General features: G+C 32.4%; 3 protein-coding genes across 3 annotated transcripts; all 3 read right to left on the bottom strand.

Annotated features, from left to right (window-relative positions):
* Window positions 1-1,972: 1,972 nt before the first annotated feature.
* Window positions 1,973-6,324, bottom strand: LOC134229872 (ankyrin repeat domain-containing protein 17-like). Its single transcript, XM_062711656.1, has 3 exons — window positions 5,654-6,324; window positions 3,271-5,400; window positions 1,973-2,940 (listed from the first exon to the last, which is right to left on the bottom strand). The coding sequence occupies exons 1-3, from the start codon at window positions 6,294-6,296 to the stop codon at window positions 1,973-1,975; spliced, it is 3,741 nt and encodes a 1,246-aa protein (XP_062567640.1). The 5' UTR covers window positions 6,297-6,324.
* Window positions 6,325-15,360: 9,036 nt separating this feature from the next.
* On the bottom strand, window positions 15,361-16,220 carry LOC134229871 (phosphatidylinositol 3,4,5-trisphosphate 3-phosphatase TPTE2-like). The gene is made up of 3 exons (XM_062711655.1): window positions 16,124-16,220; window positions 15,800-15,873; window positions 15,361-15,664 (listed from the first exon to the last, which is right to left on the bottom strand). Exons 1-3 carry the CDS (start codon window positions 16,169-16,171, stop codon window positions 15,559-15,561), a joined length of 228 nt encoding a protein of 75 aa, XP_062567639.1. The 5' UTR covers window positions 16,172-16,220; the 3' UTR covers window positions 15,361-15,558.
* On the bottom strand, window positions 16,216-18,875 carry LOC134229875 (ankyrin and armadillo repeat-containing protein-like; the record flags this gene model as incomplete). The annotated part of the gene is made up of 5 exons (XM_062711657.1): window positions 16,216-16,536; window positions 16,865-17,023; window positions 17,305-17,534; window positions 17,897-18,058; window positions 18,722-18,875. Coding segments are annotated over 5 exons (1,026 nt in total), but the record flags the coding sequence as incomplete, so codon positions are not given.
* Window positions 18,876-19,248: the final 373 nt, after the last annotated feature.

Here is a 19,248-nt window from a genome sequence, read left to right as displayed (position 1 = left end):
CAGAAGTTTGAAATTATTTTGTGACCATACGCGCGGGGGTATTTTACGTAGTTCTTAGTTTACCGCTTAAGTACTGCAAATTTCCTCCTCGCGTAAATAACCACTTTTACAGTATATGATTACATGTAACTCCAGAAATAATGCTATAGGAATTTACGAGATCAAATTCATAAACAGGAAGACATGGGGGAAGAAAGTCACATTTTTAATAAATTATGCAAAATTTACATATTATAAGGAAATAATTGAAAATAGTTCTACTTCAAGGGTAATGCGGGGTCACTTAAACCGCTGTCCTACAAATCAGGCAAAAACTCGTCTCCCTCCAATATAATATTATAACAGTTTACATCTCGATAATTTACAGGATATTACATTTCCCTTTAATGAGCATTTTGCCCAAATTCAAAAAAAAATTACATAATCTTTTGTTTACTACTTTTGAATCAGACAAATTGAAAAGATAAACTGTGACGAAACTTTGTCGGCATTACTTATTTGGATTTTAGCATTTGATCTTGTTAATCATGATATACTAATCAGAACACTCCAATGCTATCACTTCGATCCAATATCAATTAAATGGTTTCAATCATACTTATATGATCGACGCAAAGTGTACAAATTGGTGCGTACACATCTGAATCACTGCAAGTCTCACCAGGTGTGCCACAGGGCTCTATATTAGGCCCTTTGTTGTTTCTGTTGTATATTGATGATTTACCATTGTCTGTTAAACATCGTATTATTGATATGTTTGATGATGACACTGATATGCATTTTCATGGTAACGATATTTCATGTATAGAAACAACTCTTATATAATCATGACCTAATTATAAAGTGGTGTCAACAAATTCAGATGATTATACATACTGATAAAACAAAGTTTTTGTTAATAGCAACATTTTATTATTTAAGACGGCTAATCACATCTCAATAATCAAACTATAACATAGTAATCTTCACAAAAATAATAAACACATAATAGATAATAAGGGTATACCTAAATGCAATTGCAAGTACAGGTGTATTTTAAGGTATCCAATCCATAAAAGGACATAATTTTCTAACCTTAAATATCCATCCTATATTAAATACTCTAAAACAAAGCTGTTTAGATTAGAAAAGGATTTACCAGGATAATTTTTTCCAAAATTTAATTACCCGAGCGGTAATTAATTTATAAAGTAATTAAGAATGCATTTAGGTCTATGGGGAAAAAGCAAATTTTTTTTAAAATAAAAATTTAAACATTAAAAAAATTGTAATGGTGGAAAGATGCATATAATTGTTCAGAATAGAAAAACGATTAAAAAATATTTTTTCTTCGGATAATTTTTTTAAAATTAAATTTTATTGATTAAAAGTAAAGGGGGATAACTCTTCAAGGACGCCTCAAGGTAAAAAAAAAATAGTCTAGGACTAATTCCGCTCTTATATATTGAGACTAAAACTTTAAGATTATGTCTCCATATGCTGAATATTTAGCCAATAAATATACATGTATATCTTATGCATTCAAATTCATTGAATCTGAGGATATTACTAGTATGGATCGGATACCTTAAAGTATCGGTTCGTTGGAATTATGGAATTCGCTCTCGGTGCAACAGAACCAGTTTTTATTATCCATTTTAAAATAAGTCAGTACAACAAAATTATAAACTGTGAAACGAATTGATTGTTTGCACGAAAAAAAAATGTCCTCCGAATCTCACTTGGAAACTTCGATATTAGTCCTGCGAGAGAAAACACTTAATTCGTCGGATGAGAATGATATGTTCATGACAAGTAATCAGAATCATGAAACTGGAATGGCTCATGTTTTCAGAACTGTAATGTTCATCTTTTTAACTATCCTAAGAGAAAGGACGACTAGTTATACCAGTATTTATCAATATCATCGCCATTGTTAAGTTAAATTTGTGCCAAGCTGTTTATTTTGACAAGATACAACTAAAGCTTATCGTTAATTATCACATAAATTTTTGTTAGCGCCATAGTTAAGTAACAGTTGTACCGTGCTGTCATATCCCTTTTGACGAGACATATAAAGAGGACTAGTTCCATTATTATCACTTAAATTGATGTCTGCGCCATTATCCAGTAACAGTTGTATAGTGGTATCATGTTCATTTAGACAAGCAATCCACAAAGCGCTTGCTCCACTTTTGTCACACAAACTGATATTTGCGCCGTTTTTAAGCAACAGTTGTACCGTGCTAATATGTCCATAATAGCAAGCAACGTGGAGAGGATTGACTCCATAATTATTACATAAATTTATGTCGGCACCATTGCTCAGTAACAGTTGTACTCTGTCATCATGTCCACCTTGACAAGCCATATAAAGAGGACTGACTCCATCATTATCACTTAAATTAAGGTTGGCACCGTTGTTCACTAGCTGTTGTACCAGGCTATCATGTCCATTATAACAAGCTAAATAAAGGGGACTGGGTCCATTATCACAACGTAAATTGATATCGGCACCTTTATTTAGTAATAATTGTACCATGCTATCATGCTCATTGTAACAAGCCAAATAAAAGGGACTTGCTCCATACTTGTTACATACATTGATGTCGGCCCCGCCTTTCAGTAACAGTTGTACCGTGCTATCATGTTTATTCTGACAAGCTACATACAGAGGACTGGTTCCATTCTTGTTACATAAATTAATTTCGGCATCGTTGTTCAGTAACAATTGAACAATGCTATCATATCCATTGTGAGAAGCTGCATGTAGGGGACTGCAGCCATCACAATCACATAAATTGATGTCAGCACCGTTGTTCAGTAACAGTTGTACCGTGTTAACATGCTCTTTGTAACAAGCTATAAAAAGAGGACTGGTTCCATCATTATCACATAAATTGATGTAAGCACCATTCTTTAGTAACAGTTGTACCGTGTTAACATGCTCTTTGTAACAAGCTATAAAAAGAGGACTGGTTCCATCATTATCACATAAATTGATGTAAGCACCATTGTTCAGTAAAAGTATTACAGTGCTGTCATGTCCATTTTGACAAGCTATATTGAGAGGGCTTATTCCATCTTTGTTACATAAATTAATGTCGGCCCCGCCTTTCAGTAACAGTTGTACTGTGCTAGCATGTCCAATTTGACAAGCAATATTAAGAGAGCTTACTCTATTCTTGTTACATAAATTGATGTCGGCCCCGCCTTTCAGTAACAATTGAACAATGCTATCATATCCTTTTTTACAAGCTATATAAAGAGGACTGACTCCATTATTGTTACATAAATTGATGTCGGCCCCGCCTTTCAGTAAGAACTGAACAATGCTATCATATCCTTTTTTACAAGCTTTATAAAGAGGACTGGCTCCATTCTTCTCACATAAATTGATGTCTGCACCGTTGTTCAGTAACAGTTGTACCGTGCTATCATGTCCATTTTGACAAGCTATATAAAGAGGACTGACTCCATTATTGTTACATAAATTGATGTCGGCACCGTTGCTCAGTAACAGTTGTGCCGTACTAGCATGTCCATTTTGACAAGCTTTATAAAGAGGACTGAATCCATTCTTGTTACTTAAATTGATGTCGGATCCTTTGTTCAGTAACAGTTGTACGGTGCTATCATTCCCAAATTCACAAGCTCCAAGAAGAGGGCTTGATCCATTCTTATTACACAGATTGATGTCGGCACCGTTGTTTAATAGGCAAAGAATGGTTTTATTACGTCTTTCTCCCTCTTTTGTATGAAGTCCAGTCTCTCTCAAATGTTCGTCGTCATTTGCAGCAGCTAACATTAATGGAGTCCAGTTCCCATAAGTTGTAAACTTGTTGACATTGGCAGCAAACTTTACTAATTCTTGAATTATTGAAAAATTATGGAATACAGAAGCAATGTGAATTGGTAAATAACTACCCCACATTTCCATTATTGATGCTTTTTTATATTCCTCGCTGAGATAATCTATTAGGTTTAAATCGCTATTTGCACACAATGCAGAAAATATAGGATATTCTTTCAACTTCGTTTCAGAGATACCTTTCAAGAAAAATGAAGAAATCTCATTATGACAAAAAATAATGAATCCGACCAAGGGGCATATTTCATCTTTCCAATCAAGGAAACGAATTTTTGACAAACCAGCGCCTTCAAATGCGTTTGGAAATTCCGATCTGTCTATTTTCCATTTTATTCTGACAAGTAGTTTTTCAAGTGAATCAACTTTTTCTTTAAAGGTTTTTATGACACTCTCTTTCCTTAAACATGGATTGAGTAGAACATCTATAAGTCGTTCTGTTTGCATGTCAATGATAAACCTGTCCACAAGATCACCAATGTACTCTTCAGGCAGGTAAACAGTGAAGGGATCGCGATCTTCTTCTTCTGTATCGTCCTCTATCCTCACTCCGCGTCGTAGAAAACCACTATCAGCGTACTGCATTGTCCCTTGTGGACAATCAATACCAAATACTAGAGTCGTTATCTCCATAACAAAGTCATGAAGGAATTGGAAGCCATGTCCGACACGTTTAACATAAGATCCTTTCAATTCATTTAGAGTGCTGCGAATGACTGAAATATGTGTGTTTTCTTGTAACTCACACATTCCTAAAATTTCTTTATATTTCATCATGGAAATATCGCTTCTTACAATGGTATCTATTTTCAGGTTGTTTTTAAAAGCTACAATCAACATAAGAGAGCAAAATTTCTTTTTGTCTGTTTTCTTCCAAATTTCAATTTCCCGTTTAATAAATTTGTACGGATTTTTAAAGAAATCAACTCCTTTTTCTTTGTAGTTTGCCTCCCTTGAAAAAAGCTTACAAAGCAATGGAAAGTAAGCATCTGTTTTGAGTATTTCAGTTTCAATATTTTGGGTTAATTTCATATTCTGTGAATACTGGTAAAAAATTGCTCTTTTCTCTTCAACCGTGAGCCCATTTTCTTCGTTGTCAATTTCTACTGCAGTAGATTCATCCACTAGGATACCCTTGACTCTCTTGTCATAAAAGACGCATCGTCTACATGAAATCAATAATTTATTTCTCTTCAAGCACATCTCTAGCATTTCCTCAAAACTTTTCCATGAATGATATGAAATTTCATCCAAAGATTCCTTACCTAAAGGATCATTGAAAACGAACAAAAACCGAGTTTCTGAGACTCCATTTGAACAGATCGTTTTTATTTCTTCCACCTTATTCACCGGTATGACATTCCATCCACGCTCTTTATACTTGAGAGCAATATGTTGAATTATTGCAGATTTTCCGGAACCAGAATTACCAACCAGCGCGATTAGGTTCTGACTTTTAAGCTTTTCCTCAACCACTTCACTTGCTCTTGTAGGAATGAAGGCAATGTCTTCTTCTTGCCAATTCTGCAGAATGTCTTTTACCAGTGTATTTTCTGTAACAAATATGTCATTTCAAATAAAGTGTAAAAATGTGAAATGTTATTATCAAAATTATATTTTTCGTTAAAGCTTTAAATCTTTTAAAATTAAATGTATTCCATTTACTTCTTTTCATTTCAGTTTTGAAACATATTGTTGCAATCTTAATTTAAATACAATTATCAAATTTATGTTAACTTGTAATACAAACTTCCGCCATATATCGTACATAGTATTTATCTGAATAACAGTAGGCATAATATTAACCTTTGTTTTCCGATTTTAATTTCGACTCTAACAAATCCTGCTCCAAGAAAGACATCTTTTCCATTAAACATTGGTTATTCTTATAATCTTCTCTAAGTTTTTCTATGACTGTTGTTTCGTTTTCCTCTTCCAAGGTCTGTCTTTGAATGTTACTAAGACCAGAAATGTAGTCTTTCTTTGTGCACGTTTGCAATCTTTGGCAGATATCTGTTATGACTGACCACGTGTTATCAAAATCTGTCTTTGAGGTAGAAGCCGAGCTTATGTGTCCAAACATGCTGTTTCGTAACAATCTGATTCTCTCAACGTCATCACCGGTCGTTATTTGTCCGATTGCCGGCATCGTGTTTCCACCCCAACCTTTTGTTGGACGAGGAATCTTTGTACATACGTTTCGTATCAGAGTATATAACAATGTAATATCAAATTGTTTATAACCATCTGTTTTGGCACCTATAAGACGAAGTTCTTGCTCGGGGCGTATGTTTTTATAAACCGATGACGATTTCACTTTGTTATAGACAAGCCCCGGAGGTACCTCCATTTCTAAGACATCTCTACAGGCCTGGGTTAATTCTTCGTTTATTGCCATTCCCAGTTTGGCAAACCTGGAACGGTCACCAGCGTCTGGTCCAGAAGACATTCTTTGGGGTGTTTTTTTACAGATTAAAAACACTCTGAAAGGAAAATTCAATATTCAATCGATGTTACTGTAATTAATGTCTAACATACACTGTACTAACTAATATTATTAAGTGATATTTTTTCAAAGCATTTATTTATGCATTTATTTATTATAATTAGGATTTACCTCTTGAAATGCTTATATAAATTTATTATTGAAAGTGTTGCTTTCACGAAAAAATTCGGGTCATATGTATAAAATTCAAAACATTTATCAAGGTTTCGTGCGAAAGAGTAGAATAATTACTTTACAGTAATACAAGTAAGCAAAATTGTACTGGTTCTTGAGGGCGTAATTTCATGGGTCCCTCGATATAAAGAAGATTCACATAAAATCGATTGGCAGACAAAATGTTTGTTCATGGATTAATGAGACCAATAAAATATCAAAACACTGCTTTGCAATGCACCATGATACTTCAACAGTATTTGGAATGTATACTAATAATTAGAAAGACTAAAACATATTCGAGTCAACAGCATAAAAACAGTCCAATTATTTTGAAAAGTAATTTCTTTGAATGTATTTTTTAACTAGGGAGAATAGTTAATATGGTTTTAAAAAATGTTTTCTATTTCAGACATTTTTTATGCACCTGGATTGATAGATCCGGGGCGTATATTGTTTTTGTCCTGTCTGTCTGTCTGTTTGTTTGTTTTATTGTTTGTCTGCAAACTTTAACATTCGCCATAACTTTTGAAACATGAAGGATAGAGACTTCATATTTAGTATGCATACTCCACTAATTAAGCTCTTTCAAATGACACCAAGGTCAATGGCCTTGTGACTTTGACTGTGTCCTATATGCTAAAAATAACTTTTATCTGCAAACTTTAACCTTCGCCATAACTTTTAAACCATGAAAGATAGAGACTTACTATTTAATATGCATACTCCACTAATTAAGCTCTGTCATATGACACCAAGGTCAATGACCTTGTTACCTTGACTGTGACCTGTATGCTAAAAATAGTTTTTTCGTACTTTTGCCATAACTTTCGAACCATAGAAGATAGAGACAGCATAGTTAGTATGCAAACTCTTCTAATTAATCTCTTTCAAATGACACCAAGGTCAATGACCTTGTGACCTTGACTGTGAATTTCATGCTAAAAATAGTTTTATCGTACCTTTGAAATAACTTTCAAACCACAAAAGATAGAGACTTCATATTTGGTATCCATACCTTTCTAATCAATTTCCTTCAAATGACACCAAGGTCAATAACCTTGACTGTGACATATATGATAAAAATAGTTTTTTTTTTAGAATTTTGCTGCCGCTGGGCGCATAGTGTTTCCTAAATATATCTTGTTCTTTCATTTTATAATAAAATACAGTTAATACTTTGGGTTATCATTTTGGTTGATAATGTCTTGATACTAATAAAGGGGGTGTTATGTTATCAAAATATGCTCATTAAAATAGCAGTTTTACAAAAAAATACAATCTGGGGTGATAAGAGTTAATATATTTACAAGACACGGTGGATTTGGTTTGCTGTTAAGGGATGCTAACTTTTTGATAACAGCATTCTCACTTACTGTATATATTGTACATGTAATCAAACAGATCTGTGTTTGTTTTGCTTTGGTTCATATGACATTCAAGCAATTAATATTGATAGTACTGCACTGCTTGAGGCTGCCACAAATACACTCTAGTCCGCCTTTTTAATTTCATTTTCATCATGGAAAATTCTGGGTCCGCTCCCCTTAGTCGGTGTAATTACAGTAAAGTATTTTTATTTAGTTCGAATTAAGAGTATATGTTTAAAAAATTAGGTAATAATATTTTCAATCTACTATTAAAATATAATTTTATGTAATTGACAAAATTATTTGTTCATGGGGATATTTAATCGTGGATAAGGCTAAAATATACCCGGCCAATGGTTTCAAACGAACAATGAAGACTAGACATTATATGGGGTTTGTACAGTAATTACTAGGGTTACTAAAGCATATCGAACGACAAGAATACTTATTTTTAGGTAATTCAAAAGAATAAAATAAAAATTGACTTGCACGTTTTGAGTGATGCAATAAATAACACTTCTCACTTTTAATTAATACTCCTTTATTTAATAACATCTTAAATGAACCTTATTGAGACACTGCTTTAAAATGACGGTACGTTCTTGATTTTTTTCACCGGTTTAAAGGTGTGCCACGTATATATAAATCCATGATTTTCTTTATAAATTATTGAAATACTTACAGTTTCTAGGAATGTAGTTCCATCAGGAAAATATCCAGATCATAGTTTTAAAGATTTAGAACGTTTTGTCCACATTGATAATCAGTGTTACATGATCTATTTCGATCATATGACTATCAAATATCAAGGTTTAATGTCGGCGATATTTTAATCCATAAGCAAGTAGAGACTAGCCCAAATTTAAAATCCACGTTGCAGTGGACATTTTCGGTTGGGTGAACATAATTTACAAAGATAGCGACTACGGATCTTCAGTATGGAGCGCATTATGCGCACAAATATTAGAAGTAAAGTATATCAAGTATTTTAAAATGTTTCTTACACCATGAATGGGATGTCGTCAAACATCGCTATGGGTTTTCAACATGAACTACATACCATACAACCTTGCCTTCATAAAAAAAATAAAATTACGATGGGTTAATAAAATAAAATTGGTCCATGAATTCCAGACCCTTGAGAACTATTCCAGTTTTAGGGCACAACCAAGCATTTTCCGTGACCATAATTAAGAAAATTAACTCAGGTAGGTAGCATCTTTTAGTTTTTAAGTTTGGGAGGGGGGTTGAACAGTCAGAAAAAAATCGACTAGCTCGAAGAAACTGACAAGTAAAATAGGTTCCAATATCTTTCATTACTAAATTTTATTCCTTAACTGCAATATAACCCTATTTAACTATACTGCAACAAATATTGGGGAAGAGGGGGGGGGGGGAATCGGTCAATGTTCAATGAATATTTTCAACAGTTAATTTTTTTTTTAATATTGGGGGAGCAATTCCCCCAAGTCCCCTGCTGCTACGTGTCTGTACCTTCACAAGCCAAAAAAGGTCATCAGATGTGCTTGTTTGGGGGGGGCAGATACATCGTAAAGTAGCTTTATTTTCTGTAGTTTATTATATATTACATGATTAAATACCTCAAATGCCCCCTCCCCTTTACGTTCATAAAACCATAAATTTAACATCATTAGCAATTCATTCCGAACATCTTGAAAACTTTGTGGAATGCGTTCCCAGTATTTCATTTGTCGGAGTAAAGCTCACTCCAGCTTTCAGCATCAAGCGAGTTTTTTACTTGTAATTTTTAAAACCTCATTTCGAGAATGTAGTCGACTTCAAACTTCTTATTCACAGTTTGATGCCAAGATTTATAACTATATGTATTCAGGTTATTTTGAGCCGATCTCCAAATTTCTCTTTCGAACTAGACCGAGCCAATGTTGATAACCTAATTGCAAGATTATATATAGTATTTTCAAGAGGTCAGAAATACTGTGGTTCATATACAAAGAATATGTTTTATCATCTAGTAGTTTTACGGTTTTGGCATTAGGTATTTTGTGCGGATGTAACATGATACTATATGGAATACTTTTTTTTGTTTTTAACTTTTTTTGTTGAAAAATGTCGAAGTATCTAATAACCATTTTGATCTAATATATTACATGTTTATCATGTTTGTATTAGTTATTTCGTTTTGACACAACATGGTTTCCACACGTCTTTATCCATAGTCGCTAACAGCTGTAGAAGTTCACCCAACCGAAAATGTCCAGTAGACGATAACATTTTTACCTGTGTTTAAGGGACCAGGCAAAATTTATCCTAATGATGATACAAACGGGCATATGGGACAATGAGTTTAACCATGGTACCAAGACATTTTCAGTATTAAGTACCCATGGGACACAAACCTTTTTCAATGACTAACATTACTTAACCCAAGAGAAGTATTCATTTTATTTTTTTAAATTTCGGGGGGAAAAAATCAAATCTTTAAAACTGAAGTGAAGATACAAATGGCAACATAAATCTTTTAATGGAAAATATTACAACAGATGAAAATGAACAAACAAAAAACATTGTTTTCGATGTTTGAAATATCTGTAGTCTGAGAGACTCTTTTAATTAGTTTTTTTTAAAATTGTTCCACATTATCTCACTAACACCAAGATGTAACCATGGAACAATTAACTTTTTTTATACAGAAAATCCCAAAGCATGGGACTGATTTTTTTTAAAATACCAAAGCCATGGGACACGTACTTTTTCAAAATGAGGATTTTGCTTTGTACTGGTCAAATCATTGTGCACATGATAAATTTTGCCTGGTCCCTAAGAGCAGTGCCTTTTAAATCTTCAGCAATATATTTACATTTATAGAGCAGTGCCTTAAAAATCTTAAGCAATATATTTACTCGTATGTATTTACAATGATCATATTCTATTCTGAGGTTTCTTTTTTTACTTCGATAATTTCATCAACTGACAAAAATACTGACAATTTTGATTTAATTTAAAAATGGTATAAGTAGACTTTTTGGGATAGGGAAAATGGTATTTGGATGTTTGAAAATCTTTGAGCATGTAGCAATCGAGAATTTTCTGAATGTTGAGTTAGACAATCCATATGTAGTATTTTTGATAGATTTCTTCTGAAAGGCAATTTAATATATTCTGAAAGTGACACGACATGTACTTAGAAATCTAGCTGCAGATCTGTTGCGTTATGGTTTATATATACATGTATTTGTCTCTGACCATAATGCTATGTGTACAGATCCCGTAATGCAAAAATATTAAAATATTTTTGCGCACTTTTGGGGAGAATTTCTCCACTTTCCAGCATCGGTCAATTAACTTCCTTTCACTCCCTAATTCTAGACACATTCTGTTGCCCATGAGTGTATTTTATCCACCTCCCTACCATTTATAGTTGTCTCTACAGGCAATAAACTCACTTAAAGTGAATTTTCAGCAATCTAACAAATAATTTTTATCAAGCGAGATTATCACTTATAAAGACGACTATAAAGGGTTGGGAGATGGATGAAATATACAGACTAGTTATAAATAATGTGCCAAGAATTAAGGAGTGAAGGGTAGTTAAGTAAATCTAGAAATCCATCAATTATGTGATTAAAACAAAAAGAAATTAATGTTATTTTGGTCATGTTGGTGGTTGAAAAATTAATGTTTGATCAAAACTGCCAGCATTCTTATTGGTAAAAAGCTTGAAAAGATGGAAAAATGTGTTGATGTCAGATGATGAAACTGGTGCTTAATCTTATTTTTCTCACCATAGTAAAGGAAGCTAAATCTAGAGTTATTGTAAATGCTGATAATTTTCAGTCAAAGTGTTTGTATATGATTAAAGGCAATGATAGGTTTGTTATTTGTTTGCCTGACCATTATGAATGGGATTAACTTGTTAGTGGAAACACAATACAGAGTTTTATATAATGTATCAGAATTGCCACAATATTTTGGCAATAGTATCTCAATGTAAAGATCAAAGTATTTTGTTGCTCGCTTCGAAATTAAGTTTTTGGTGTAACATTTAGCATTTGTTTAATTTTCAAAATATTGCCTGCATGAATGTGAAAGTTTGACAACTTTGTAATATTTGTACATATATGTCAATAGTTATTGCTTCCTTAGGCAATAGTAATCATGGTAGTTCAATGAAAACTGTTATACATACATGTATTGTGCTTTCTTCAAAGTTAACATGTTTTTAAATTCATATGTCTTTTTCTTCAAAATTATGAACATGGTGAAAGTTTGACAAGTCTTTTTTTTAATGTTATAATTACACTGCCTTTCATGTTTGTAAGTTATTCTTTATTATGCTATCTAACCTCTTATTTGGCATGTATTGTAAACATTCATTATTCATGTTATTGGATTGCCAATTGGCTGTATTGATGTACGAAACAATTGTTTTTCAATTAGGTTAATATATATTATTATGAATATTGTCACAAAATAAATTTGGAAATGAAGATCAGTTTTCTTTTATTTATTCAATAAATCTTGAAATTTTTAAGTTTTAAAATTTGAAAAAAGCTTGTTCTTTGATAATTATATAGATATTAATAGAAATTTGAAATCATCCTTATCCCCCCCTCCCCCAAGTCAAAGTCAAGCACTAATCAAGTTTTATTCATGCATAATTAAAGTACTTATGGCACAAGCACCATGCTTCAGTATTAAAAAGAAAAGGCACAATATTTCAATCATATTCTACTTTATTATAAATGATCTGTAACTGAATTTTTAAAAAAAGTAAACTTTGAAAATTGACAAAGTCATATTTATTTTTTCAAGTATAAAGTGTAAATACTAATATGTAACAGTGAAAAATAATTATCTTACAAAGATATAAAACAAAGTGGGAATATAAAAGCACTTATCACAGCTGATAACAAAATAAAATGTACAAAATGTAAACAAATTTAAATATACATGCAGTAAGATCACAAACAACCCAGCATGATATATTGAACAAAAAATATTTTACATATATTCATGAAAAGGCATAAAGCTATAATATAGCTAGAAGATCATTCAAAATTAATATATAATAAAATTGATGGACATAAAATTATAAAATTTACAAATTAAACATAGATATAATGAATCAGAAATACATATAGGTTAATTTTAAAGTTTCTAAAATAAAAGAATTCATTTCATTTTTACATACTATAATATCTAAATGACTTCACATGCAAACATGTATATATACAGACAAATGTATTTTTTCATTAGTCCTATACAAATTTTTTTTTTTAAACATTATTGATTTTTTTTCCTTCATGGACACACAAACTTTCTTTTCTTTCTATTTTTATCTTTGATCTTTCAAAATTTCAGAGAATATATCATAGATTTAAATAGAACAGTTTTTTTCCAGTCCAAATTTTTAGCTCTGATGTATAATTAAACTTGATTTTTTTAAAGAATTAATGTATCATAGCCAAAAAGTCTGGTTTATGGTTAAAATCTAATTTTGCTGATAATTTTATTATTATTTCTGTGATATATATGATTTAGATTTCCTAAGAAAGGTAAAATATATTGGAAATCAAATTTTTTGGGTGTGTTTTTTGGTTTTCAAGGTATCAAATACTGATTTTTATACCCAAAAATAATTTTGACATATTTTGTGAAACAATTAATTTACACCAATGAAATGGTTAATCACTTTGAGGTAAACAAAAAAATTTTCCTCAAACCTCCAAAATTATACCCAAATTCATGTGATTTTAAATTAATATACTTTACATGTTTAAAATGCTAAATGCTATTTCTCCACGTAAACAGCATCTCTTCTACTGAAATCTTTTTAAAGTTAAAATATATCTTATTGCCATCTGTTGACAATTTTGACATTACTTTCTCTTATTAAATACATGTAAAAAAATTATTTCTACAAAAACAGCTGTTGATCCTGTTGGAATAATAAACAGCAAAGTCCAATGAAATCTTGAATATATCTGTCAATATTATTAACTGCATGAAATTCTTCATATCTTTATCTATGTAGTACAATTACATATCATATCTTTTTCTACAGCAATTTTGTAAATATTTCTTATTTATTTTTAAAATAAATGAAACGTTCATTTGATTTTGTGTATATTGATTGATTAGAAACAAATATGTTTTTCTTGAAAGCCCTTGGTCCGAGTCTCATGTATAAAACCAATTTCTAAGAAATGAAAAGCACCATCTGATTCTAACTTACACGGCTAGCACACTAAACAAATTAAGTACCAGGCAAAGAAAATGAAATGAGAACAAACTTTATAATTTCAATCCAGTGTTTTTTTAAAAAAAGATTTTTCAAATGAAATTTAATTTTCATTATATTTTTTAAAATATTTAAAAAACTTCCAAGTTTTTAAAAGTATGTTCGTTAAATAATAATGAAAATATTACAAATCTAAATTTTGACTTAAGTCTATTCTAAGTTTATGGTTTTGGGGTCAGGTTACGTTTGAAGTTATGAGTTTGTTTGAAGCTGAGACATTCCAAAGTAAAATGTAACTGTGAGGCATATAATTTCATTTCCCATATATGGCATAAAATTGATTGTAAGTGTGAAAAGTCTGTTCAGGAATTTTTCTGACGGATTCAAGAATATACAGTTAGAAAAAATTGACGCCGGTCACTTTTTTTAAAGTAATGCAACTAAAAACTGTTTTCATGCGCAATGCGATAGACATGTATCCATATTCGAAATAATTTTGAACTGGTGTGAAAAAAATTCAAGTAACATAAATACATTTATGAAATAACAGAAATGTTTTGCGTATTTACAATACGCCCTCATTTTAAATCAATGAAAAATCATCGTATTTTAAACATTTTTATAGAACACAGTTAATAGCTTAGTTGATATATTGAGACTCAGATATATAGGTCTACTCCTTCCAAGAATAAAATCGAGTTTTTTATGTGTATGGGTAGACCTATATACTTTAGGCTCATAGGCGTCGGGCACCGGGGGAGAGAGGGGGGGATCCGGACCGTGGCAGCCCCCCTTTTTTTTGCAAAGATAGACATTTTCTATGCATTGAAAATTAGGGTTTCCCTTTTTAGTTGGCTTACCCCCCCCCCCCCACACACACACTTTCAATTCGCCCCCTACTTTCAATTTGCTTTTTATATCTTTTGTCATTTACAGAATTACATGGGGAGCGCCTATGAACATGTTCAAGGACATTTTAATTTACACAATACTCATATTTTTATCAACATTGGCGCAATATTCTCCTTGCGACGATGAAATAAACGTAGGATCACCTGGATGACACCATTTCAAGTTTGAATCGGTTAAAAATTATTTTCTCTTCAAATGTGCAATGCATTTTTTTTTATCCCCGTTCGTAATGACTCGCCGAGCGGCGCCAACATGAAAATTTTATCGATCCTATAAGATTATATTCCTGACTACATATTACACCACAAGGACTCGTGAATTTAAAGTGGTAAGGCACTAAATAAAATAATAGAACATTGAAAATATTTATTTCATAAATATATATTTTAAAAACATAAATTGAGCAACAAGAAATGACAATAGAATTGGAAAATTCTAACAAACTACTATTTGTATAAAGAATTTGATTAATATTGGGTAAAATGGAATGGCAAGTGAATAAAAATATATAAAATAGTCTTTGGTTTATAATGTAAATTACTAAAGGTCAGGAAGCTTGTTCAAAGGTCATCTCCACGGAGAAATCGTCAGTAAAAATCTTGTGTGTTTTCTTTTTATGTGGATTGTCAAGTTCATCTCGAGGAATCCGCAACCTGTTAAACAAAGAACAGGATTATTAAACTTTTTTGAATTGAATATGACGATAGTCAAATGATAAAACTTCAGTGGCATGGATACCTCTTGTTTTGTGTTTGTTGTTGAAACCTGTACCAGAAAAGCCTGTTTACCTTAAATTTTCGACGAAGTAAGTATGAAACCAGAAATAAAATGCACAGTTGTCATATCCCTTGGGTATTTTATTCTGAAACCAAAGAAAAAAAATTATGGAGCACCGAAGTATATATTCTACTTTGTTTAAAGAATTAATAAAGCACTGAAGTATATATTTTACTTTGTTTGTGAATTACTCATAAAATCCTGTGAATTATTATCAAATTCAGTTGTTTACTAAACAGAATCGAAGTTTCATCTGGGTTTAAATGACCTAAGATTAAATGTGTCAAATACCTATCTCTCTAAGAAATCCTTCATTCTCTAAATTTTTCACTTACCGAGCTAAATTTAACCTTTACGTCTTCATGTAAAATGATTTCCTCCATTGGGGAAATTTCAATCGCATCTTCCTCAGTCAAAATCTCCAACTTTACAATAAAATGAAATATTTACTGAACAGAATTCTGGCTGCGGTCCTGTTGAAGGTTAAATACCCCAGGGCCACGGCACACGCACTTCTGACCTGGTCATTGGGGGAGGAGAGTTTATCGACCAGGATATCAATAGCCCCCGAGGTCACCATGGCATCGGGAATTCCTGCGCGTGTGTGGGCGAGACTGGAGAGAAGACTAGCAGCCAGAACAATGACGTTGTCCTCGTTTGAGTGGAGTTTCTCCACAAGCAGAGTCACCCCGCGGGCCGTTAGGTTCACTTGGTCTTGGTCCACTATTACTCTCGCTAGCACCACAATCTGAAAATCATGATGAATACTTTACAAAATTTAAATTCGATTTATCACCTGGCTCTTATTTGGGCATAAAACTTGGATGAGCTTGGTTTTCACTCCCAATATAGCACTATTTATAATTCCTTTATTGAAAGAGAGTCCGAGATCAAAAATAAGCTCACATCCAAGTTTTATGACCAGGAGCCATGAGGAATTTATGTCTGTAGATAATTTTTTTATTGAGCCAAATGAGGAAAAAAGTCATTAAAATGTGCAGTTTAGTAATTATTTTTAAGTACAAAATCTCTATTACCAAACTCGTTAACTGAATAATTTGGATTATGATTTCTACCTGAAAAGCTGCATAGCAGACATCATACTCTATACTGGAATTAAGGAAAGGCTCAAACACCGAGTATTTGATGCCCCCGGCTTCCCTGATGGCATACTGCTGAGGGGTGTTGTTGAAGGCAAAAATCGTCAGAGCCATTCCTGCCCTTAATCTTATTGCCTATCAAAAAAAAAAAAAGGTTGAATCAGAAATAATACAGGAAAATAACAGAGCTGTATATAGAGAGAGAAACATGATTTATTGGGAACTTAAAAGTTTTGTGATCTAAAAATGCTTGTCAAGAAAGTAAAAATTGCAGTTACAAAAATAATAAACCCATTACATGGAGGTACAACTGAAAGAAAATGACCTTCAGAGTACAAGTTTACCCAAGAATGATTGGTCACTAGTCTATTTTTTTTTTCTCAATGTCTACTTCTCTTACTTAACTTTTCACCTACCTCACTTTTTGACTTTAACAAATCCAGCAGAACATCGAAGTTAAACCCTGGCTCCTCCTGCAGTAATTCCTGGTTACGAGTGTTGCTAAGGACGATACAACCTAGCGCTATGGCAACCTCCACTTGGACTTCTTCAGAAGGAGGCTGGTTTAGATAGGTCACTAGGGTGGGGATCGCCCCCTCTTCTGCTATCTTCCTCTGGGTCACTTTGTTGTTGCAATAAGCCACACCTAGCAAAACAAGTTATCTTTTATAAAATTGATGATAATATGTATTTGTGTTGCTGATATAATTGTAATTTTAGAGGAATTGCACCAAAAACAATGTGGACCTTGGAGTAAAACTGGAATTTTTTAAAGTCAATTCAAAGTAATAACACTTAATGTAAATGACCATGTTATTTAATTATATAGCCAGGCCTCATAATTCTGCATACAATTATTTATTCACAAGCAAATTTTCTAGTTAGATGAAATTTCTCAGTTACAGAAACATGCCTTATCGAGGCTCAATTGTGTTAATACTTCATTCTGAATAGAAATGATACAAGATTTAGGCTTAAATTTCATATTAAAAGACTCTGTGGACTTACCAACACACAGAATTCCAAGCACTTGTATGACCATGAGTATGACCTGCGGGGAGTCTTTATGAGTTCGCAGAAGACGGACCAACTGATTAAAAGCCTCTGTCTGAGCTAGTTTTATCTGGTTCTCTATATTCTCTCTTCCCAAAGCAATGGACATCATACAACCTACAATTGAGGATAAATATATTAGATTTCTTGTCACCTATTTTTGTAGTAAGGGTACATGAACTTTCTAAATTTTAATTTGCCTTAGTTTATTTTCTCACCTTAAGCAAGTTATATACTGCAAAAGCACAAATATTCGTGGGGGATTAAATTTTGTTTACTTCGTTGTTAACAATTATCAATGAAATTAAATCCCTCATGAAATTTTATATGACTATATAGTGAACACTAGGGTTACTTTAAACAACGAAATTAAATGCCCACGAAACTATTCTAGGTTACCGTAACAAATCAAAGAAATTTTATCCCCACGAAAATTTGTGCTTCTACAGTAGTTGTACCTGACTAATTTGCATCCTGCATGCAGATTATGACTTGAAACTGACTGGTGATAGTATCTGACTTTAAATAAAACATATGAGAGTTACACAATGACCTTTGTCCTACTTTACACTGTGTGACATTTGTCCTACTTTACACTGTAATTTATTCCGTGTGACGTATGTTCTACTTGACACTGTGTGACCTTTGCCCTACTTTACACTGTGTGACCTTTGTCCTTTTAACATTGTGTGGCCTTTGTTTTTTTTTTACACTTTGTGACCTTTGCCCTCTGTATGACTTTTGTCCTACTTTACACTGTGTGACCTTTGACCTACTCACCGACTTGAAGCAATTTTTCGGTATCCTCCAGTAACATACTACAGATGTCTGGGATACTGGTTTTCTCTGCGATGTATTTCTGTTGAGTTGTGGTGTTTCCTGCTAAAGCCCATAAAGCCTTGGCACCATGCTCCTTCACTGATACATTGAAATTCTGCAATTTCATAGCAGAATTAGTTTTGACTGACTTTAATTTGTGCAATTTTCATTGGAACCAGGTACAAGCAGGTACCATATTCTCCCATTACTTCACAGACTCATGCCACTGAGTAATTACAATGTGGTTTTTTAATTCCAAAGTGCAATAAAAGGGCATATAGGGTATAAAAGGGTATATATCAATTCATGTATATAAAATCTTTCTACACTAAAATTCTACATTAAAATCATTGCTCAATTCAAGAATATACAGTAAAACTTGTTTAGTCTATATAGGGATATTGCAAATTCATGGATATAGCAAAGCTATCTTTGATCCCAAGCTATATAAATTTAAAGAATTCCTTAATTTAAGGATACATTGTATA

The sequence above is a fragment of the Saccostrea cucullata genome, unplaced genomic scaffold (assembly GCF_032062105.1).
Source record: "Saccostrea cucullata isolate Sc308-1 unplaced genomic scaffold, CSIRO_AGI_Scuc_v1 ctg4291, whole genome shotgun sequence".
NCBI classification, from domain to species: domain Eukaryota; kingdom Metazoa; phylum Mollusca; class Bivalvia; order Ostreida; family Ostreidae; genus Saccostrea; species Saccostrea cuccullata.
Note: the sequence above shows the minus strand (reverse complement) of the source record. Positions and strands in the feature narration are given on the sequence as shown.

Coding starts and splice junctions, on each gene's coding strand:
- LOC134229872 (XM_062711656.1), bottom strand. CDS start 6,296: ATGTCTTCTGGACCAGACGCTGGTGACCGTTCCAGGTTTGCCAAACTG. Junction 5,401..5,653: donor ATTAAAATCGGAAAACAAAG/GTTAATATTATG, acceptor TATTTGTTACAG/AAAATACACTGGTAAAAGAC. Junction 2,941..3,270: donor CGGGGCCGACATCAATTTAT/GTAACAATAATG, acceptor CTCTTTTTATAG/CTTGTTACAAAGAGCATGTT.
- LOC134229871 (XM_062711655.1), bottom strand. CDS start 16,171: ATGGAGGAAATCATTTTACATGAAGACGTAAAGGTTAAATTTAGCTCG. Junction 15,874..16,123: donor TAAAGGTTAAATTTAGCTCG/GTAAGTGAAAAA, acceptor CTTTGGTTTCAG/AATAAAATACCCAAGGGATA. Junction 15,665..15,799: donor TACTTCGTCGAAAATTTAAG/GTAAACAGGCTT, acceptor TTTGTTTAACAG/GTTGCGGATTCCTCGAGATG.